At 34.0% G+C, this 22,530-nt stretch overlaps 6 protein-coding genes across 16 annotated transcripts in view; 3 read left to right on the top strand and 3 right to left on the bottom strand.

Moving 5' to 3' along the window:
* The window catches only part of LOC143144312 (uncharacterized), a 39,225-nt gene extending 37,379 nt beyond the window's left edge, over positions 1-1,846 (bottom strand). The window contains exon 1 of one of the 2 annotated variants that reach the window (XM_076306609.1): positions 1,824-1,846. The gene's annotated coding sequence lies outside the window, so the exon portion shown is untranslated. Of the gene's footprint in view, positions 1-1,614; positions 1,799-1,823 lie in introns of those variants that run through there. The other variant, XM_076306608.1, reaches the window with a different exon arrangement.
* On the top strand, positions 1,127-13,146 carry Npl4 (nuclear protein localization 4). Of its 2 annotated transcripts, XM_076306596.1 has the most exons (13): positions 1,127-2,003; positions 2,747-2,827; positions 2,916-3,120; positions 3,191-3,338; positions 3,415-3,552; positions 3,612-3,915; positions 4,000-4,137; positions 4,228-4,375; positions 4,475-4,635; positions 11,890-12,041; positions 12,119-12,257; positions 12,333-12,649; positions 12,734-13,146. In XM_076306596.1, exons 1-13 carry the CDS (start codon positions 1,983-1,985, stop codon positions 12,738-12,740), a joined length of 1,959 nt encoding a protein of 652 aa, XP_076162711.1. In that variant the 5' UTR covers positions 1,127-1,982; the 3' UTR covers positions 12,741-13,146. The 2 variants fall into 2 exon arrangements, with proteins under 2 accessions (XP_076162711.1, XP_076162712.1); XM_076306597.1 differs by having other exon boundaries at positions 1,129-2,003; positions 12,333-13,139.
* On the bottom strand, positions 5,119-11,383 carry LOC143144311 (uncharacterized). Of its 3 annotated transcripts, XM_076306600.1 has the most exons (5): positions 9,852-9,867; positions 9,557-9,660; positions 9,012-9,329; positions 8,564-8,713; positions 5,119-8,455 (listed from the first exon to the last, which is right to left on the bottom strand). In XM_076306600.1, exons 3-5 carry the CDS (start codon positions 9,327-9,329, stop codon positions 7,121-7,123), a joined length of 1,803 nt encoding a protein of 600 aa, XP_076162715.1. In that variant the 5' UTR covers positions 9,557-9,660; positions 9,852-9,867; the 3' UTR covers positions 5,119-7,120. The 3 variants fall into 3 exon arrangements, with proteins under 3 accessions (XP_076162715.1, XP_076162714.1, XP_076162713.1); XM_076306599.1 differs by lacking the exons at positions 9,557-9,660; positions 9,852-9,867 and adding an exon at positions 10,951-11,383; XM_076306598.1 differs by lacking the exons at positions 9,557-9,660; positions 9,852-9,867 and adding an exon at positions 10,571-10,943.
* Positions 13,147-13,321: 175 nt separating the features above from the next.
* On the bottom strand, positions 13,322-14,130 carry LOC143144297 (EKC/KEOPS complex subunit TPRKB). The gene has a single exon (XM_076306576.1). It carries the CDS (start codon positions 13,925-13,927, stop codon positions 13,385-13,387), a length of 543 nt encoding a protein of 180 aa, XP_076162691.1. The 5' UTR covers positions 13,928-14,130; the 3' UTR covers positions 13,322-13,384.
* Positions 14,131-17,984: 3,854 nt separating this feature from the next.
* On the top strand, positions 17,985-20,485 carry LOC143144823 (uncharacterized). The gene is made up of 4 exons (XM_076307624.1): positions 17,985-18,035; positions 18,875-19,059; positions 19,697-19,998; positions 20,288-20,485. Exons 2-4 carry the CDS (start codon positions 19,020-19,022, stop codon positions 20,483-20,485), a joined length of 540 nt encoding a protein of 179 aa, XP_076163739.1. The 5' UTR covers positions 17,985-18,035; positions 18,875-19,019.
* Positions 20,486-20,978: 493 nt separating this feature from the next.
* Positions 20,979-22,530, top strand: part of LOC143144863 (antichymotrypsin-2) — a 31,801-nt gene continuing 30,249 nt past the window's right edge. For 6 of the 7 annotated variants that reach the window (XR_012991546.1, XM_076307717.1, XM_076307718.1 and 3 more), the window contains exon 1: positions 22,498-22,514. Coding sequence is in view for 5 of the 7 variants with exons in the window: in XM_076307717.1 (XP_076163832.1) it covers positions 22,513-22,514 (2 nt within the window). In the remaining 2 variants the exon portion in view is untranslated. Of the gene's footprint in view, positions 21,119-22,497; positions 22,515-22,530 lie in introns of those variants that run through there. The other variant, XM_076307722.1, reaches the window with a different exon arrangement.

The following is a 22,530-nucleotide window of genomic DNA, read 5'->3' on the forward strand; positions in this document are numbered from 1 at the left end:
AGTAAGCTTCTTTATATTTTTAATAAAATATTTTCAATTTTTAACAAATTTGTACATATTCCACTTTATAAGAGGACAAAGAACTCAAAAAGAATCATGCTTTACAAACAAATTATTTTATTACAAAAGGTTGATAAAATTCTAATGAATTAAAAGCAATGGGCTTCCTCCACTTTATCTTCTATCACTGTATACACATTATCAGTGGGTGACAGCCAAAACATTAATAATCTTTTGCCACAAAATAATTGGTATATAATATATAGTCTCTCAAACTTTTATTCTATCTAAAATAGAATATATAAAGGAAACAAATATATATGTATAGATTTCAACTTTTTTAGAAGATCAATATGCATTCAATGATAGATTTGTTAATAAGTCTTCAATAATCCAATTGCACAGATTTATCTATGAAAATCGTGATAAATATTTATTTTACACTTCTATCCAAAGTTTATTTGTACCACGTATAGTATTTTGCCTAACTCTCAGGTTATTCCATATTAAATCAAACAGATTCTGCAGTAATATTTTGAATTTTGCTGGAATTTGGCTATCTTGTAGTGTAATTGGAACGTTTTGAACGATTTTGAAACGTATATATTTTCACTGTAAACCCAGAAGCTCACTTCTATTAGATTACCAGTTTAACAGCTAATAGTGAAAAAATTAGAATTATTTTTCAAACAATTACGATATCATCAACTTTGAAAGTTTTAAAAATGTAGTCGAGTCATTGACAATGAATTATGTTTGAAATTAACTTATTATATAGATGCAGCGTAAACATATCATTATTACTAGCACAATAACATGTACTGTAATTTTTCGAAGGTACAAAATTAAGTGAATAATGGAGGAAAAGGATGTCTAAGAACTAAAAATAATATTGCACAGGTATCCTGTACAATGAAAATATTACTTCACTGCCTTGTCTAAAATCAGCTTTGCTAGCGGTAGCATGATCTATTAATTATATTATTTTAATATACATAATCGTTTCAAAATAGCAATACTGTTCGTTTTATTTATAACTGAAGGCGATTATCTGGTAATTGGTAAGCATCGCCACCGTGGCCATGACCGGATACAAATGTACGGACGGTTCAGCAACCCGCATTTCTGTTCTATAATTCCCGACTTATAGTTTAATCATCTAAAATAAAGTGGAACGAACGAAAATTATATCACTTAACGTCAATTACACTGCGTGTCGTTCTCTGACATTCGAAAGGAATCCGCGTGAGCGAGAGTGCTAAAAAATAAACGCAAGAGGGCCAATAGCACAACACGAAACAGTTCGTGTAACAAAAAGAGATTACTCAGCAAATACGGGGTGATTCAAAAGAGTGAAAAGTGCACGCTGGTTTTTACTTCATTGTAAAGCTAGAAACGTACAAAAACAGGACGAAAATAAAGTAGGATTATGGCAAGAGACTGCCGAAATCATTTTTATATGGATTAAAAATAATAACTGACGATCGCACTGTCGCGTTCATTCGTGTGGGGGAAAAAGGGTGCATACGTATTAACATTGAAAACCGAGTGACAACTTCCTTCATACAAACACGTACTTATCTAATTTGTATTCATAATCGTACAAGTACTTACTAATTTGTTGTTTGCTAACAGCGAAATGATGATATACAATCAACCGAGTTCTGTTAAAGTTTGTTGACGAGGGACGACGAAGCACAAAACTGGTTTATTAATATCGAGAGAATAATTTTGCACGTTGTCTTCGATTCAATATCGCAGAATTTTAAAGAAATAAATCACTAATTTAAAAGCGAAAGTGAAAAGGAAACGTCGTACTCAACCTTATCTTTTGGTAGTTGCGAAGTCAGCGAAGAGGTTAGGATACTAGACGTTGACTCAACAATTTTCTTACACTTTCTAGGGACTTTGGTATCAGTGTGTTACGAGCAAGCAAACAGAACAGCAAGTTGAACAGCTGATGCTTCGTCGACACCGGCGAAATGTCAAAGTCCAAGCAAATTGTAAGTTACTTGCTGCTAAATGCTTAATGTTCACTGATTATTTCATATATTCTGTTCGATCAAAAGCGATCTATACTTCATTCAGAAAAAAGTTCGTTCTCTTTATAAATTAACGAAAATTTTGCATTTCACGCGGTGACATTGATGTAACTTACTAAAAGTTCCCAGATATGAGTTCAATTGGGTACTACTCGTTTGTTTTCCTTTTAAAATTTTTCAAAAGCTAATAAAATAATACTTTAAGCAATAGAAAAATTAAACTGAAAGTTTAATCACATAAATGCCTTTATATTAAATATATTTTAAGATATTGTTTTTATATAGTACCTGATTTGTTGTTTGATTTCATATATATAACTTCTTAAACATATAAATACATTCTAAATATATTAAAATAGAATGCATTTATAATTGAAAAAAAGAAAATTTATATTTTTCCACATATATTATTATACACATACATTATAAATTAAACATTTGCATAATTTCATTTTCACAGAGAGAAAAGAAAATACACTACATTGATATAAATTAAGATATATAAATTTTTGTAAATGAAATAGCAATTATTGTGTTTATATATGTAAACTATTAAAGTTCATAATAATTTGAGTATTTCATTGATATAAAATACATTAGTTCCTCTATGATATTATAAAGAGAATTGTCTAATGTTTAAATTTACATTTATAGCCAATTTTAAATAATTTTATTATATATTATTCATGATTTTTCTTTTATAGACTCTAAGCGTGCAATCTTCAGAGGGAACAAAACGCATAAGTGTGAATCTGTCTGATACAATTTCCCAATTATTTGAAAAGGTATATATCATAATTGTTACTACACAGTATTTATACAACTAATATTGAACTTGTCAAACTTATTATTATTATTTTCTTATGATTGTAGGTTTTCGATACTTTCGAATTAAACAGTTTTGGATTTGGATTGTATAGGCAAAGAAATCATAAAGATGAACTTATATCTACTCGAAGTAAAACTGTTGCCGAAATAGGTCTTTCTCATGGAGATATGTTATATTTGGTACCCTTTAATGGTACACAGCTATGGAGTATTCCATCGACTAGTGATGCCTCCGTCAATGTATCTCAAGGTTCTAATCGTGTTTTCTTATTCAATTACATCACTTTTTTATCATAGTGATCTAATATCTTCTTGTTCAGTGATAGAACCTGGACCAACAGACGTAGCAGGAACTGCTAATCGTAACACAAATACTTCCCGATCTGTTCCAAATGTAGTTGAAGACGAAGTCGATGAACAATTATGGAAGCTCGATGGTAAAATACAAAGAAAACGTGATGAAAAATTGTAAGTAAATATAATTGTATGTAAACCCTTAGCATAAAACCGAATTACATTAAATAAATAACAATTTCTCAAATAGATGTAGGCACGGTGGAAAAGGATGTTGTGTTCATTGTTCCCCTTTAGAATCGTTTGATGAAATGTATCTTAAGGAACAAAATATAAAGCACTTGTCTTTCCATTCGTATCTCAGGAAACTCACTGGCGGCGTTGACAGGTATGTTAAGCTTTGTATTGTATTATACTGTTTAAATACAATTTTCGTATCTTTTATAGAGGGAAGTTTATACAGTTAGATGACATAAGCTGTCGTATAAAGACAGGTTGCAAAGATCATCCCTCTTGGCCACGAGGTATCTGTAGTAAATGTCAGCCGTATTCACTCACACTAAATCGTCAAACTTATAGACACGTGGACAATGTAATGTTCGAAAATCCAAGTTTAGTCGAACGCTTTCTCAATTATTGGCGTAACACTGGCCACCAACGTATTGGGTATTTATATGGAAAATATGAAATTCACTCCGATGTACCATTAGGTATTAGAGCCGTTGTTGCGGCTATTTACGAGCCACCCCAAGTAAGCCAACAAAACGAAGAATAGATAATAGGAACACGCGTAGAAATCATTTTATAAACTGCAATGTAATTACGATTATTTTAGGAAAGTGAGAAAGATACTATACGACTTTTGCCAGATGAAAAAGAAACATTAGTCGATGAATTGGCTCATTTACTTAATTTAAGAAAAGTTGGATGGATTTTTACCGATCTTATAGCTGACGATGTCAAGAAAGGAACGGTAATTTCCTTACGATCAATTTATATTGATTTTCTTTCTCAACGATCAAATAGTTTTCTTTTATTAATAGCATTAGTTTATTTTATTTAGGTGAAACATGTTCGCAACGTAGAAAGTCACTTTTTGTCTGCTCAAGAGTGCATTATGGCTGGGTATTTTCAAAATCAGTATCCAAACCCCTGTCGGTTTTCTCCTAATAATTATTTTGGCTCAAAATTTGTTACTGTTTGTGTTACTGGTAAGTTACTTGTATCGCATCGTAGAATGATTGTTTTGGTCTACTCTGTAAGGAAGTAAAAGTAATATTAAAAACGTAAATGTGTGTTGACGGTTACAGGTGACGGTAAAAATCAAGTTCACATGGAAGGTTATCAGGTATCCAATCAATGCATGGCATTGGTACGAGACGGCTGCTTGGTTCCTACGAAAGATGCTCCAGAATTGGGCTATGTAATTGAATCAACTGATAAACAATACGTTCCCGATGTCTTCTACAAGGTGAGTACATTGATTTTTTAATTTCAACATTTTCAATTAACTTCTTGCTTCAAATTAAAATGGCAATGCAGTTTCGAGATTCATTGTAAATACGTATTATGATAAGTGTATACATACGACACTATAGCGTTACACTGTATCGCATCTTGCGTCAATAGTGTAGAGGAAGGTAAAGGTATGCATATAAAATGTACACGAATGAAAGAGAAACAATTTATAACCCAAAATCGATTGATTAAAAGTACATTTAAATTGGGTAACGAACTTCATTTCGTACATGTATAATGAAACAAATCTGTTCAAGCGAATGCACTACGGATGTGCGCTTCCGTAGGCTGCAAACAAAATGATTTAAATTTCTCGTATGTAACGATGATTACGCCTTAACTTACAAGGAGTGTGGGGTGAATGAGGACAAAAAAAAAGAAAAGGAGACGGAGGAGAAAAAAAAAAATAATAAAAGATGGAAAGAAAAAACTTATCGAAACTTGTAGCCGCTCAACCGTTTAATTCGAACGCGAGGGGCAAGGTAAACCGTCGGTTGTTAGAATCGATATTACAAGCTATGCGTTGTTACCTCATCACGTTCATAAAAATATATGTAGTATATACGCGCGCGCGTGGGTATTGTTTGTATACAGGTGGGCCTCTAGCTTCGCTCGCTTCGCTCGGTAAACATGAATTTTATACGTGTTTATATTCGAAAGTTTCCGATTAATGGTTCTCAGTTGTTTTCACACGACCGAAACGAGAGAAATTCGTTCGAGCTCGACCACCCTTCGATCGTCGTACCTATTACGTAATTTTACACTCTAACGGCGATTGTTATGTTTATCCGTGATGCAACTTGGTCGCAAAACGCATTATTAGCTAATTAACAAGTGTTAAAACTTTCAAGTTCAACATCGAATGAGGCTTTCTTCGAAAAAGGCATATCAGCGACGTCGAGGGCGTGCAATTTCCTACGAATACGTGTGAGTGCGCTTCGCATTGTCTCTACGCGCCGGCCGATTTACGGAACGCTCTTCGACTGTTCGCTTCTGTCGCACACGTTTGAGTACATCATGATAATATGATACATAACGATGGGATTTACGAGGATTCAGACGAGTAGTATAACGCATTACATTATATCGTAGTACTTCGATATACAGCATCGAGGAATGATTCGTTTAATATATATTCACTCATTTCGTTCGTTTTCTGATCAGACGACGAGGCTTACAATCTACATAGTAGTAGTTAGGCCTTGCATACATTTTCATGTTGAGATCTAATCTTAAATACAGTTAATTCGCGACGGTCTTCTAGACCAACAAAGAGCAAAAAGGGAAAGAGCGTCCTCGAGTCATTTGACAGGAACAATTCTCGCTATTTTCCGCCGACTCGCGTTCCCTTTTGGCTCCTTTTTCTCTCTGGAACGGAACGATACGCGATCGTTGATCGGACGAAACGGAATTGGCCCTTTACGCACCTACGTATCGTTCGGTGAAACTTCTAAACGACCTGCGTATATGGAATCACGATTTTTGACTTTACGAAGTAGTCGCGCGTTTCGGTTTATAAAACGAAAAAGTTCCCGCCTGTACGTGTTTCTTCTTTTTTTTTCTTTTTTACAAATATATGAATGTATGTGTACACACATACAAGTTTGCCCCAATTTTCCGTACTTATTCCTCATCTACACGTTTCTTTTTTTTTTCTTTTTTTTTTTTTTTCTTTTTCTTTACTACCTACAACCTAAACATTATCAACGCCCGCAGGGCGATGCCGTTCACACGGCACTTCATAAATCTCGTGCGATATCCTCTATCAACTATACGCAGCAATACGCCAATAGCCAAAATAAACGTCGAACTTCTTCTAAAACAAACGTCGTACAGCTAGAAGTCGTATCGATATCACGATCAATCTGAGGTACGTATTTATCGATCATCGTCGTTATTGTAGATACAGAATCTTATTGATTCCCAATCAATAGCAAAATATGGATCTTTATTTCTTCTTTTTTCTCTTATGCGTCCACGTTTAAAAATAGATTCAACATCTTTAGAATTCTATTGTTAATAGTTAATTAAATTGTGTGACTCGTACCGGAGCGTCTCGCGATTCATGGAGTTTTACGTCGCGACGGTCTCTCTCTCTCTCTCTCTCTCTCTCTCTCTCTCTCTCTCTCTCTCTCTCTCTCTCTCTCTCTCTCTCTCTCTCTCTCAAAATTTCTCTCTCGAATTGCATCAATATCATTTCGGATATTATGCAGACACGATTTCTTCCGTCTAAACGCCCCCTTTCACCCATTGAACGCAGTGATCATTGGATGTGTGTGTGTGTGCGTGTGTAGTATAGTGTTTGTTTGTGTATGTTTGTGGGGGAAGGGGGCGATACCGTCGCGACTGGTAAAATTTTAGTTATCTAGAGCGGGCGAACGTAAAGTATACGGGTATTCGACATACCCTTCGGTATACTAACCGCAGTAGCGTCGTCGTTACAATTTACCGCATTTCGTTATTAGAATATTCTTCGTGGGCTTGCCGGTCTGATCGCCGAACGTGGATATTTTCTCGACCAGCTCCAAACCTTCGACCACGTGCCCGAAGATTCCCGTAAAGCCGCGCATGTCTTGCAGTATTATACGAAACTGCGAGCCCACCATGCCAAAATTATCGTGCCGCCTTTGCGTTCGTCGCATTCCAACTGCGCCTCTCGCCGGAGGGAACTTTGTGTCGTCCGGCATAAAGTATCCATCCTCGAATATGCTTCTACCTCCGCGACCGTTGTTCAACTCGAAATCACCCGTGATCACCGACTCGCCCTCCCAGCACTGAAAGATCGTGCAACCTTCATAACCGACACCGACCTCACCGGTCGCGAGGACGCTAAAATTCTTGACCATCTTCGGGGCCGCGTCCGGCCTCACTTCTATCACGATACGACCGTGCGGCGATCCGTTCACTTCGATGTTGAAATAATAGAGAGGGTAAGGGTTCGAGGGTCCTCGAAGCGACGCCGCTATACCGCTGGACGGTGGTTGAGAGGATGAATGGACGGTTACCAAACCGCCGCCACCAGTACCGACTCCTTCCGGTATGAATGTCGATTGTTGCTGCGGATGTAACATCGCGTTCGGAGGCGCGGGCGGAACGGGTTTAACGGACGGCGAACCAGGTGGGATGAGAAGTTGCTGCGGGGTTGTCGGCGGCGGTGGACCTTGATGCACGTGAACAGACCCCGGCGGAGCTGACTGGGTTGGCTGCATCATGCTCGAATGATACTCTATGGAACCGTTTTGCATGTGTTGCTTACTAACTACATGCCTCGAATATAGCTGCGACATGCAATAATTTGCGAGGAACAATATCGGATTTTGCGAAGCCGCCAAGTGATTTGGTAATCTACCGCCATTACTCGTTCCTTGGGAGACTATCGGTTCACCCGTGTGTATTCCAGCCAACGCTTGTTTCAACAACGCAAAATCAAAGACCACTCCCGAGTTCCCTATCAAGTCGTCGAGCTGGCACTGCAACATCATCTCTTGATACTTGGATTGTAATCTCTGTTTCTCTATTATCAGCTGCGAGTGCAAACTGTACACGTCGCCGGGACTGTCGATCATCTGCAGACTAGCTTTCGCTTTCCCGAGCGTTTCCCGCGCGTCGGTTATTTCGGGGAAGTGACTCCAGCCGTTTTGAAGGTCCGTTTCAACGTGCGTTTTCAACGTTACGCAAGCTTCCAACACTTTTATTAAGAACTCTCGTTGCTGCATAGCCAGTCTTTGAATCTCGGTCGATAGCTTTCCCATAGCAACCAACTCCAATTGAACCTGTGAAACAGGCGCGCACCTTCCCAGTCTTGTTCGATAACGAACGACGATCTTACGCGTCAAGTTAGAACGTTACGTTGGAACTAGTGTATCAGCGGTAATACTTACGTCGGATATGAGTTGTTCTTTGGCATCAGTTTGCGATTTGATCTGGTGACCCGGGTGTTCCTGTGGAGTCGCGCATGCTCTACACAGTGCCGTGCAGCATGTCGCGCACCATAATGCCAGAGGCATTCCGTGTGTATGACAATTTTCACTCTGTAAACATAGTTTAACGATTAATGTCCATTTCATTCGATACATTTACGACAGACACGTGTTTCGCAACGCGTCATCAAAAATCGCTTTAGGTATAAAAAAAATTACTCTATAGATCTTGAAAAGAAACTACTGCAGACCTTATGACATAATCCTATTACTATCAGAACCTATCTCGATATGGCTTCATAGCTTGCATGCTTTCTTTACCATTTTCATACAAGCTCGCAATACGAATAACCGGATGTAGTATTCGAAATTTTATTCAAAGACAAATGTTTCGCATTACATCGTATACCTTTCTCTCCTTATCGTTGGTTTTCCCGGATGTGTTGTTCGTCGTAATTTTCAAGTGAGACAAATTGTTGGCTAACGCAAGGAGAGAAGAATGCGTCGGTAAAGCGTCGGGCCCTTGATCACCCAGATCCGTCCTTTTCCAACAGTGCGCACAAAACAACTCGCGTCCCTTTAATAAATTGTTTTCTATGCAACGCAGGCAGAAGTAATGTTTGCAGCTAAGGTATTTCGGGCATTGTTCGGCGTCGTTATACTTCTGCTTGCAATAACTGCAAAGCGTCAGTTCTTCTAAATCCGTTAGTACGCTCGGATCCAGCATCTGAAAACCAACGAAAATATCGTTTCAACAACTGTTTTTCTTTCTAGTTGTATTTCAATTGTTTCAAAATTGCAGAGACTGAACAAAAGACAGCGAACGAAAACTATTTCCATTAAGTTTGTAGTTCGAGATATAGATAAAAAATACTAGACGTTCGAAGAACGCTCGTATCGTTAAATATTATCGCATTATTTAGGCAAATAATGTAAAGGTCGTATTTAATATACCTATTCGCAATAACAAGCGGTTCAACGTATGGACGTTACACTGTTTTCTTTTCGTCTTTTTTCTGCCTTCTTGACTCTCTCCTTTCGCGCGAGTAACACACGTCCTTATAAAATAGAGAAATTTAACTTGAAGGAGTATGTTGATTTTAAGAATATCGATGTATTATACGAATTACGTGTACGAATTAACCGATATAGTTATTTCATTATCGGTAGATACATATTTTCTCACAAGAATTTTAATTACTTATATTTTGAACCAAAATTTCCGATCGTTTATTGCGACACGATTTACCTTATAAAACTACTACAAAACAATTCCTTCGAACGGATCTATTAACGACAAAAAGAACATCGCTTTCTACTGAACAAAATCCTTGTGAACACAAGGGACAAACACAAGGCGGGAAATGAACAAATGACCGAAATCTGTACGACCCTGTTGATATCCATGTTCGTCTATTTGGTATTTTTTTTTCTTGCTGTAAAACTACTTGCATGCAACGCAACACATCCAGGTTAAGTCGCGATATTGTCGTTCGTGCACGAACTCGTTCACAGAGGTTAGCTTCTTTTATCCGGTACATATCTGATACATATAACTGTGACGGCACAGTTAATTATGCAACAATTCGACTAGCACTGATGAAACACAAAAAATGACATTTCATGCGAGAGCGCGCATGCGTGCGAAATCCCGCCAAAACCCAAGGGGGTCGGACAGTCGAAGTTTTGGGATTTACCATTTTATCAGGGAGAAAGTAATCGAAGGAAGAGGCAATGGATAGGGATGGAAGTGTGAAGTGGACACGTTTCTTTAAAAAGCGTTTCAGACACCAATACGTGCAACCGATAAAACTGCTCGGTCGTATGATATATGGATTCTTGCAGCTTATCGCCAAGTCCCTGTGCGATATTACACTGTCACTGCTCGTGACAAGACCGCGTTCGGGTCAAAAACGACTCATGAACTACAAAATTCCGCGGGAATATCGTGGCTCTACTTGCTCCTACCATCTCGATGTTTGTGGACGTACACACTCGCTTTTTCTTTCTCTCCCGTTCTCGCTCTCGTTTGTCAGGTCTCTATTCTTCTTTCATTCTCCCTCTTTCAGTCTTTTCTACGTACGTATACTCATACTGTATATACACTACGTGTATACGCATACTCGTTTCTTCCCGTCTCGCGCGCGCGCGCGCGAACATACATGTACACGATGTACATACAATTTTCCTTATCACGCATACAAGCACGCATCTCGCGCGCGCGCACATTTACACCAACCATACACGTACACAGCCCGACACACATCTGTTTCTCTCTCTCTTTCTTTCTTTCTTCCTCTTTTACTCTTTCTTTCATTTGGATCGTAGAACCGTAAATGCTTCCGTACCGTGTATACGATTCGTGATAGTCTCCTTGCCGCGCGATGGAGGCTGATCGTTGGCACTCGTCACTCCCAACGTGTATCGTGACGACAATTACTCCGTAACGTTTACTCGGATCTACGATTCGACTTTAATTTACATCGGGATTGACGTAGTGATGTGCGGTTTCGTACGCAGGAATCGAGCACTCCAACGTTTTCGTTGCCGCTGTCGCCGTGAAGCTTTTACCAAGCCTTTTTGTACTTTTCACGTTACGTGTTTACGCTTATCGAACGTTGTGAGTTATTATGGATAACATAACGACGGCGCGCCGGTAACGCGGCGTTACTTCAGTCTTAGCTCGTGCGAACGTTTTGCCACATCATGATGTTTGGTTCACTAAACTAACCACTAGCATGGCGGCGACGACCGACCGACCGACCGACACACACCACAGCGCGCGCTAGTCGCTTACGCTGTTGCTCTCCTCTCCTCGTCCCGTATCTTCCCCTTCCAGGGGATCTCCTTCTTTCTCTTTCTCTCTCGTTTGCCCTCCCTCTTTTCTTATACACTTTCAGTTCAACTCGTGGCAAACGGTACCGGTGTCGTCTGCGGCTTCTATCACTGCGCGCGCATTTCTACAACGATTGTGAACACCAGCATTATGGACCTGCCTTCATAATTCTACTTGCAAACTTCGTTATGCCTTCTTGAACCGACCAATGGAATTGTCCAACCGATACTCAAACTTCGGCACTTGTCAGGGCTGCCTAACGTAATTGCTAGAGCGCGTTCTTCGAATTTTTCGAATACAGTTCATATAAACTCTTGAAATTTATTCACGATTAACAAAAAGAAATTTGAGGGAATAAATTTAAAAAATACACTAATACTATGAATAAAATTAAATAAAAGTTTGAGAATATAAATTTACTACCTGGATTTTATGTTTTTGTTGTCATTAGGAAAAAGACTCCTATGGAAACGAAGTGCCAAGGCTAGCAAGACCTTTGCCCGTAGAATATTTATTGGTTGACATACCTGCATCTACACCGCTCACTCCACAATTTACTTTCTATGTTAGCGATAATATTGTTTCATTTCCGATCGAGAATAGGTATGTAAAACAATCTTGATTAAAAATTTTTATTGCTTTTCTAATATGGATTAAGTTGATACAAATTTTTGTTTTAGACTCGTCGATGGACAAGTTCAAGAATTCAGTTCACTTTGTTCCTATATGCAACAATTTAACGAAGATCAATTTTTAGAAGCAACTTCAGATTTTCATTTATTACTTTTTATTGCAACAATGGATACGTTACCAATGAAGGTACAGCATCTTTTTTATTCGAATAACTATTTAATTATAAAAGAATATAAGTTATTAAGTATATTTTTATTTTAGGATCATATGATGCCACTGTTAGAAGCAGTTCGTAATAAAGACAGGCAAAAAGCGATAGAATGGGCACGTTCCAAAAATTGGGCAACAGTAGAACAACTTATATCTGTAACTACGTCATCTACAGTGCGCTCACCTCAAACATCATTCAATAGTAGTACAAGAATGTCATCTTCTTCGATTGTAGGAGGAAGCGGAATAGGAGTTGGTACAGAACCAACTTCGAATCCACCTTCCGATCAAACGCTTTGGACTTGTTCTTATTGTACTTTTCTCAATGCAGCAGATCTTGCAATGTGCGAAATGTGTGGTTTGCCAAGGTAGACATAACAAACTGTCAATATTACATTGCTTCTGTATGCATTTAAGGGCGTTATCCATAAGTTGCTACTTTGCTTCCGCAGGATTTGACATGTACTGTGTCCTTGCGGATGTAACGATTGATTTCTACGCATCTTTGGCCTTATTTATGAGTGGAGAAAGAAAACAAAAAATATTTTTCACTGAAGTATATAATATATTCTCCAATTTTCCTTTGTATTGCAATCTTTTACTATGCATTTATTCGTAACTCGTGTGGAAATGCAAAATGTAACAGCTGGTTCTTTTCATATTACCATTATAATTTAAGTATATACGAATTACTTATAAATATATTGTAAATTATTATGTTTACAGAAATGGTAACATTAATTTCTTATAGTAGACACTCGAAATTCTAAACTAAATATTTTGAACAAAATTAACAATTGTCATAGTTTTTAAGTTACCACAAAGTTTACATTAGTTTGTGAAAACAAATCAAAGTAAAGAAGTATGAATGAATAATGAATATCAAGTTTGATGCAAAAAAATATAATGTAATTATAATGCTACATAATTATAGAAAATGTTTGGCAGAAATTTAAAACATAACATACAGTAGTATCTATTTAAAATAAACTGTACCGAATTTCCAATATGTTTTTATCGTCATTACCGACAAACTTAATTTGATATACACAGTTTGTAAATTATCTTGGAAAACATCAATAATTTCGTTGATAACTTTAATTTTACTTTACCAATATAAAATCTTTACAACTAATTCTAGATACAATAGAATTAGTCAAATTAGAAACAGTTTGTTCTTCTTTGTCAATTTTATAAGTTTTTTTTATCAATTCAAGATCTGAAAATTGAGGTAGTTCTGAAATTGATACTTTTTCTCCTTTTATATTCTTCCTAAGTATTTCTGACATTGGTTCTTTATTATTTATTTTATGTATTTGTACTATCAATATATTCTTATCAGTATCATTAATACCAAACTCCATTAACGAGCGTGATATGTTCTTTGATATTGACAAATTAAATAAAACTTCAGTATGTAAGTTCTTTGTAATAAGCTGATTCATTTTTGCGTTAACTGCTGCTTTGTTTGCAGCTACTAATACATGAAAGGAATCTACTATAAGTGCTGCTTTTATAATAGAACAACAAATTTCACCATTAACAATTTTTTTGTATATTTCATCAGAATTTTGCACATTTGCAAACAAATATAATGTGCAAAACATTTCCGTTTCAGGATCTAGTGGTACTGTGTAGTCGTCCATCTTTTACCACTTAATTTATAATCAAAAGTTATGAATTGGTTTCTTTTACCATATTTATTATTTATAATATTATTAATTTCACGTTCGTTTTTGTGCTAGAAGAGGTTTTCCTTTATTGCTTGAGGAAATTGTAGGAAATCTTCTGATTTTAAACCAACAACATAACCACTCAAAGAACCGAACTTTAATATACGTTACATCACAAACAAAATATAGGATAGATGGAGCATTCATAGGACATTCTGTCCCATTATTATCTAGATTAGAAACAACTTTTTATCTGAATAAATTTTTTTCAAATAAAGCTTTATTCAGATAAAAGTTTATTTGCGACTCGTGGGTAAAGTTAATCTAGATAAAACATTAATTGTTATTTGTAATTAGAATAACATTTAATTGCAATTACGGAATATATTTTGTCATCGTTAATTAGTTCTGATAATTGTAGGATAATAAAAACTATATAATTCTAATTGTGACTAAACAATTACAAATTATTTACATATTTTTACAATTTTCTTATACGTATATTATAAACTTCTAAAATTTATGAATTTACAAATTTGTACAACTTTTTCATACCTTTGTTATAAATTTGTTGTAAATTTATAAATGTTAGAAGTTTATAAAAAACGTATGAAAAAGTTATTAAAATTTATAAATGATTATTTGATATTGCCTAATAACAAATACAATTGAAAAGTATAATCTGTAATTCCAATTAAATTGATCAATTAAGTGATCGATTGCAATTGTATTTGATTACTCAATTTTAACACGCATGCACATGCACACGCACATGCCCGCGCGTGCACACAGAACTAACATTCAGGTATGTACATAGAGATTGTTTTCTCATTTATATAACGAATAAATATTGTTTCGTTCGTCTTTGTTATTCGAAGAAAATGTCATTTGAATAACGAATAATGAATAACGCTTTATTTGGACAAGTTTTTATTTACGAGTAACAAATAAGGATTATCCAGATAAATTATTCAAATAAAAATGTTTTATCTAGATAATTATTTACGATTTATTTGAATAATGTCCTATGACACTGTTGAGGTGTTCTAGAGCCCTACACGAGATATAGTATAAATCATCCATGATCAACTTGTTACTGTATTGCATTTAGCAATACGAAAGACTTTGGTAATCAAATTATTTATGTGACTCACGCCAGAACCAATTCACCAAGCACTGTGCCCTGAGTTAACAAATTATACAAGGTACTATTTATGTATAATAATTGCAGTTCTGTGGTGAAAGAGCCAATACAAAAAGTATATAAAAATATCAAATAAAGTAATACGAATAAAAATATATTTAAAAAACAAAATAATAGTACAAAACAATTTTAAATAATTACACATAACTACACATAATTTATTAATTGTTACAATATAAATATCAGGGAACATGACAGAAAGATAGCAAAATTCTATTAAGGAGGTAACAACGTTGATTTTTCAACCGCTCGGGAAATTTTTTCGTGTTTCAATACGTGTTAAATCTACAATCCATTGCTAGGTAGAGACACAACGGACCAATAAGGTTCTATTGCAAGCCACGCTATTGCAAAACGCTGGTTTGGTTACCAGAGTTTTCGCCTCGCTGATTCAAGTATAGTGATGGTGCTTCAAGAGTATTGTTGAGAATAATATAAATTTGAAAACTGGAGAAATTCAATAATTCTCAGAGTATTTTGAAAGTTTGGAAGTCTTGAACGTCTCAAATGTTTCGAACTTCATCAGGACTCTGAACTGTTCAGAATGATTTGCAAAGTTATACAAATGCAGAAAATCATAAAATATAATGGCCCCGCCATATGAATGTTTCAAGTACGTAAAAATACTTCGATAAATAATTGTCTCAATTGTCCATATAAAATTTTTTCAGTGAAAAAAGTAAATCGATAAGTCAATTCTAAAATTTGGAATTTTTAATAAATTAATAAGATTATAAATTGTAAAATATTTGAAAATTTTAATAAATAGGTAATGTAATAACTTTATGAATTGTAATAAATTGTAATAAATGTTAATAAACTTTACTAAATACTGTCGAATAATTATACATTTTAATAAAGTATGTATTTATTTGGTTATTTATTAAAATTCGTAGATTTGTATGTTGGAGAACTTTTTCTTTAACAATTCAGGAACAAGTGCCGTGTGGTTTCTCATATTCCTCTTACGAGAGGCCATATTACCTTTCCCACTCCTTAGCGAGATCCTTCAGAAACAAAGTCCCTACTTTCTAACAATATGACATTGGGTCGCTTGCCATAATCCAAATCAAATCTGCGTAAACTAAGCTCCGAAGCTTAAAAAGCTTATCCGACTCAACCTCTATCACCTTGATGCATTTAATACGGTTAATATATTAAATTATCTTCTATTTACTCTTCTTCATTTGTTTCTTAGGAGAAGTATAGAAAACGCGAAACGCGACAATATGTTGTGGTGGGGAGTAGCTGAGTGCCATGACGTTAGTCTCTTTCTAAACTATCCCTGTCTCTTACAATTGATGACAGAGTGGTGAGAAACCAAACTGTGCAAGACCTTTTTCGTTAACAGGACTGCTGAAACACACTTTCCTGGTATATATAATTAATCCCACGACACAAAATAGCTGAAAAACCCAATGTGGTCATCAGTCGTCACTAGTCGCTAAGACTGTTTAGTCTCACTCATCCTCTTTCAAGACTAAATACAACCTGAAATTTTATTATAAATTCATCAATGGCAAGCCATCACTTGATCATCCAATTTAAATTCTGCTCAAAAACACGTTGCCACTAACAAGATCAACCTGACCTGCTTTACGCTCTCGGGAAGCATCTATTTACAACACTGCAACTCAAATTAATCAAGTCATCGTACTTTTTATTTTATACACTTTATTCATCCGGTTGCTCATTCTCACAGGATACTCACTGTATCTTCTATACATTGTACTCACTCTAAATTTCCACATATGATATTTACTGTACCTCTCACGAAAGAATTACATATAACGTAATAAGAGTTCCATATCCTAAATTACATTCTGTAAGATATTATAATACAATTTACATAATTTTTTATTATTAACACGGCTCATCTTCATTTTTACTATCGTTGGTATTTAAATCGTTTTCGTCTGACCATTTACTTTTCTAAGATCGTAGACAATCTTTGAGTATAAATTTCACCGTACCACTTACACCTATTATTTCATACTGATATTTTTGATATAGTGAATGGTCGAGTATACTTCGCATCTATTTTCGTATGATCCGTCTACGAAAAGAAGACACAGCGTGATTATATCCTCGTTCCTCTTGTAGTCCATTGCCGCTCCTATGATCACAAGAATTGTTATTGCTCGAAGACAATGACGAAGACCGACGGTGGTGATCCCAAATCCAAGTGAAAATGAATCCGTAGGTAAGGTACATCGGTGTAGGCCTCCCAATAAAGCGTCAAGTATTCATAAACAAAATAATTTGCTTACGATTTAGATATAGCGAAAAGAACTAATTTGTATTTATTGAAAATAATATAAATCCGCTTATACTTATTTATATCGAGATAAACTTTGTATAATTACAATTTACACGAAAGCAAATCATGTTAGTATTAAAACAAATATAACTTTTATAATTTGTAATGTAAAAAAATGTAAAAATTATGAAAAGTGTTGTAATAAAAACAAATGTCAACTAATTTTTGGTTTAAAAATGCATTTTTTAAGACCTTTTATTCACATTTCAACTAACAAAACAAAATTTTGTTTATATTAACACGATTGCATCTAAACAATTGTTTACATTTCCAAAGAATAGGACGAAAGGAAAGGAACTCGTTACATGATATATGAAAAAATATGTTGAGATAATTATTACAACTTTATTTCTATTACGCAACCTCTTAGTACAACTGTTTTCTACTGTGCAATATCTTAAAGAGATTACAAATTCTTATGTACAATTATCTTTAAGTGCTCTCTGTAAATAATATGTCTATAAATAAGTAATACAATAAGCAAGATACATTGAAGAAAGTTTGTGAAACAAATTGAACGGCTATCTATCTACCTACCTTCACACATACATACATACGTAGGTATTACAACATACTAACAATCTCAAAAAAATAAATCGATTGTGACGAATATATTGACATATTTTCAAGATCTAAGAGATTATTCATAAAATATTCCTATACTTGTATCTGTGGTCCATTTAACGATAGCTTTCGCTAAATAAGTATCGGCGGTACCCGGTTATTGATATAAGGGTTAAACGTTAAAATTTTTGAATTTAAACATTTTTAAATATTTTATTTTTTAGAGACTGCTAATATGTAGGTAAGTGTTTTTCAATGTACTTTACTTGCTGTATTGCTCGCTTATATATTATTTATAAGAAGGACCGCGAGATAGTTATATATACATATATATAAATTTGTAATTTCTCTACGATGATGCGCAGTAAAAAAAAGATGTATTATATGCAATTAAGTAAAAGCATTGTAAACAATTATACCATTATTTCACTCCTAAGCTCGTTAGTAGATTAATGTAAATCGATGTAAGTATTTATGAGCTCCTTTCTCTTTAACGAGTTCCTTTATGTATAATATAAACAATTCAATGTACCCTGTATTGCACTGTTACAATAATACGTGCAACAATTTTTTTTCTATTTCATTTAATTTTTTTCGTCCCTAGAGGAGATAGAGAAAAAGTTTATTTAGTGTTTTTATGCAAAATTTAATTCTCTTTAAAACTTCTTTGGAACTCTTTAAATTATTTTTACAAACAACGTGTATACATCGGTGTTACCAAAAACTTACAAGAGGTAATCATAATTATTTATGAATTGACTATGCTCAAAATCTAATCCGATTTTAAGATGAGAATATAAAACTCAAATGTAAAATTTCATTGAATCAATAGGTCAATCAAAGCGTTTGCCATCAAATAGATTCTCAGCAGTTTTGAGAATGAGAGAGGAGTCTCATATTTGCCTTCTTCCTCGATTCCCCGAAGCTATCCGAAGTACCAACCGCATGGACACGTGGCTCTTTAATTAGTGTATAGTATGTGTAGTGGTGGGGGAAACATAATGTGGCTCCGATTAGGTGAGGATGCTATTTTCGTTATCAATACTTCATCGAAACCATTTTTAACGTCACTATTTTTAAGAGGATAAAGAGAAAAAAAGAAAAATACGAATGATGAAACGTAATAATATTAGTGTAAGAAGTATCGCACAAATTAATACTGTTCTGAAATGCATTTTATAATTTTTAACTCTACTATTGTCTTCATATATTAATTATATTATATTAACTACATGTGAACACTATTTATGCTTACATTAAAATGCTTCACACTTCGAAAAAGAATTTGATTTATAGAATTAGATAACTATACAATGTAAAAATGAAAACACGCGTTAATGTAATAACGATTGAAGATCGAATAGATATATATTATAAGTTAACCCTAAATTTGTTTATAATTTCGATTATTAATACTCAAAATAATAAAGTCAACGATATCCATAAAATTCTTGCAATTGTAGATACCAATTTTGTACTATTTTTGAAATATACTAAAAAATTTGAACACTGCATGTAATTATGACTGATAATACTTCATGCAGATCTATGTTGGGTAAACTTTTTGACCGTGGTAAACAACTTTCTTCATCTTATAACGAAGCAAAAATTAATTATTTTTCGAAATTTCTCGGATAATTTATTACTTGCTTAGTGAATTCTGGAATCAATTGGAATACCAGTTTAACTAAACCATCAGCATGCCCTCCAAAGAAGAAAAAAATAGACAAAAGAAAAACCGAAGATGAAAACAAGACCGAAGATGAAAAAAAGACCAAAGATGAAAAAAAGACCAAAGATGAAAACAAGACCGAAGATGAAAAAAAGACCAAAGATGAAAAAAAGACCGAAGATGGAAGTGATGTAGCTGAAAAATCGTTGGATGGAAGTTTAGATGGCACGACTCCTTTTGATAAAAAAAAATCTTTTAAATCCAGTTGCTACATTAAAATGCAGGTAAAATAGTAACTGTAATTGTAAATGTAAAAATATTGCTCTAAAGTCATTGAGACGCTATTCCTATCATATCTTTGACTAATTATAAGTCCTTCCGTCCGTTTACTTGTTTGTTCTCGCAAACATGCAAACGCACGCTCAATACCTCTGGAATAGATAGGCAAACGAGAAGCATAATGTAAAAGTAAAAATTTTTAATTGTGCTAATCACAAATTTTTATTTCTTTATAATATTTATTATTTTTAAATACGTAAACATTAGAGTATCTTTAATCAAAAATATTTGTAGGATCCTTGTGCACCTTGCCACTGCAAGGTAAAACCAGAGCTACCACCTTGTCCACCCAAAGATAGACTTCAAGAACCACGTCAGCCAACATGTGGGTGTGATCTTTGTCAGAAAAATCCTGACAACGAGAAATGTTGTGATAGGAATACAGTTTTTCACGGTATAAACCTTGATCCCAAATATTTCAAGAATGCATAAATATGTCCCAAAGAAATTGCATTGATACAATGTAATTATAATTACAATAAATACAAAATTAACTTCTTAAATGAATAATGTATTACACACTACGTTATTTTCCTTTTTTAATAACATAAATGAAATTTACGAACAAGTAATAGGTAGTAAACATTTTTTGTCAAACTAAACATTTTAACATTTTCGATGTTTAATGGTCCTTTTATTACGGCTATTTCAACATCAACGGCTGTTTTTGGTGAGATAATATATTATTTATACTTTCTAATAAATTATAATAATATCATAAAAGATATGATATTATTAAAAACATCACGAATATGAGATGTGTCATATAAAAATATATACGAATCATGAGATGTGTCTATTAATTAATTACGTGTAGTTTTCTCCACTTGAATCCAACTTCACGCAACTCAACTTCAAGCAATAATCTCAAAGTTATCGATTTGTTGAACATTGCGATATATCGAATCGTGGGCAGTTCCTATTCTTACGCGTACTTACTGAGTAGTCTTCAGCAGGTGTACGAGGGAAAAACGAATACAACTTAAAAAGAGTGTTTAAAATTAAATACAACTAATAGATATTTACAGCGTGAAAATTCGTGATTTGCGCGACGTCCTTAATTCGGTAGGTACTTCCTTATGAATTATATATACTCTGTTTAATATTTTTCGAGTCTATAATTGGACTTTTCTGTAATACGGTATTGTATGAGTCATCTATAAATATTCATGTCACGTATTGACTAAGAGAATATAAACATCATATAATACTGTAGTAAATTAAACCAAAATGAATATTTATTTTATTGTTATTTTCTTTATTTGTTTTTTAATTTGTTTGGTATATTTTGTTTTGATACGTCTTTATCGCAAAATAATATTGCGAAGAACAAAACACTTTTATTATGAAATTACATGCTTTATTCATAATTAAGTATATAATTTATAAAAAAATGCCTAACGAGTCCTTGGTAACGATTGGTAACATTCTGTTATAATGTAACTTTATAGCTAAACAATGTTCTACGTATTAATTATATCAAGTGTTTGAATACTAATGAAAAATTTACATCTAAAATGGTAAATAAATAATGCAAAATGTTTCTTAAGTGTGCATACGAGAGAAAATAATACAAGTACTTAAACTAATTAAAAAATGTTAATAATTATAATAGTTTATTATTTTCGTCATTTTGTTTAGTATGTGCATCTACATAGTATGTATTATAATTTGATCTTTCTCTTCGTTTTTATAATACTGTATAATAAATAATAACAACAAAGTCATTATTCTTGTATAGCTCGATACGTTAACTTCTGCAGTAAATATTATTGAATACTTGCATAATCAAAATTAGACGTGTAAATGTAGAAGTTTTCATCTAAACATTTGTACTTGAAAGTATTAACATTTAAACGTAATAAAATATAAAAATCAGCTTTTTATATCGAACGTGCAGACTTTTTCCAAATGTACAATACAATTCATAAAATATTAACTTACTGAATAAGTTTTTCCTTGGGGCCCTACTCTTTCGAGGATTTCTATGTTGATAAATATAGATCACTCACATTATAGTCATACTCACACACATTCATCACATGCGGAATATGAAAAAAAATGGAATATTCTAAGAATGTAGAATACAGTATATTTCGCATTGAATCACTCAATAAGTTTTTAAATCGTAAGACGATTTATTTATTTTACATTTTCCACGATATCAATTTATCTTGTTTTCCTAGAGTACATTTTGAATTTCGTAAGAAGGCACTTACCTCACTATTTGTCTTAGCTCTCACGGCGCATGTTCTAATCGATAACACTAATCGTTCCGAGTAGATCGCGAACCTGCGTTTGGTCAGTTGTCGTTGATCATATGACGTGGAAACTCAAAGCTTCTGAAACGTTTGATCTAAGACCCGATTAACCTATATGTGATAAGTCATAAAAATTGTTATGAAATAACAGTGCTGTGTCAATAGTTCTTAAATATTTAAAGTTAAAATAAATTGTGAATGTAAGGATTACAGTAT

This window comes from Ptiloglossa arizonensis, chromosome 3, assembly GCF_051014685.1.
Source record: "Ptiloglossa arizonensis isolate GNS036 chromosome 3, iyPtiAriz1_principal, whole genome shotgun sequence".
In the NCBI taxonomy this organism is placed as follows: Eukaryota; Metazoa; Arthropoda; class Insecta; order Hymenoptera; family Colletidae; genus Ptiloglossa; species Ptiloglossa arizonensis.

What these genes read in the sequence shown, in the direction of transcription:
- Npl4 (XM_076306596.1), top strand. Translation starts at nt 1,983, where the DNA reads ATGTCAAAGTCCAAGCAAATT. An exon ending in TGTCAAAGTCCAAGCAAATT is followed by an intron (nt 2,004 to 2,746) that starts GTAAGTTACTTG and finishes TTTCTTTTATAG; the next exon opens with ACTCTAAGCGTGCAATCTTC. An exon ending in TGTTACTGTTTGTGTTACTG is followed by an intron (nt 4,376 to 4,474) that starts GTAAGTTACTTG and finishes TGACGGTTACAG; the next exon opens with GTGACGGTAAAAATCAAGTT.
- LOC143144311 (XM_076306598.1), bottom strand. An exon ending in CCAACGATAAGGAGAGAAAG is followed by an intron (nt 8,714 to 9,011) that starts GTATACGATGTA and finishes CTATGTTTACAG; the next exon opens with AGTGAAAATTGTCATACACA. An exon ending in AAGAACAACTCATATCCGAC is followed by an intron (nt 8,456 to 8,563) that starts GTAAGTATTACC and finishes CCTGTTTCACAG; the next exon opens with GTTCAATTGGAGTTGGTTGC.
- LOC143144297 (XM_076306576.1), bottom strand. Translation starts at nt 13,927, where the DNA reads ATGGACGACTACACAGTACCACTAGATCCTGAAACGGAAATGTTTTGC.
- LOC143144823 (XM_076307624.1), top strand. Translation starts at nt 19,020, where the DNA reads ATGTGTAGTGGTGGGGGAAACATAATGTGGCTCCGATTAG. An exon ending in CATAATGTGGCTCCGATTAG is followed by an intron (nt 19,060 to 19,696) that starts GTGAGGATGCTA and finishes TTACTTGCTTAG; the next exon opens with TGAATTCTGGAATCAATTGG. An exon ending in GTTGCTACATTAAAATGCAG is followed by an intron (nt 19,999 to 20,287) that starts GTAAAATAGTAA and finishes AAATATTTGTAG; the next exon opens with GATCCTTGTGCACCTTGCCA.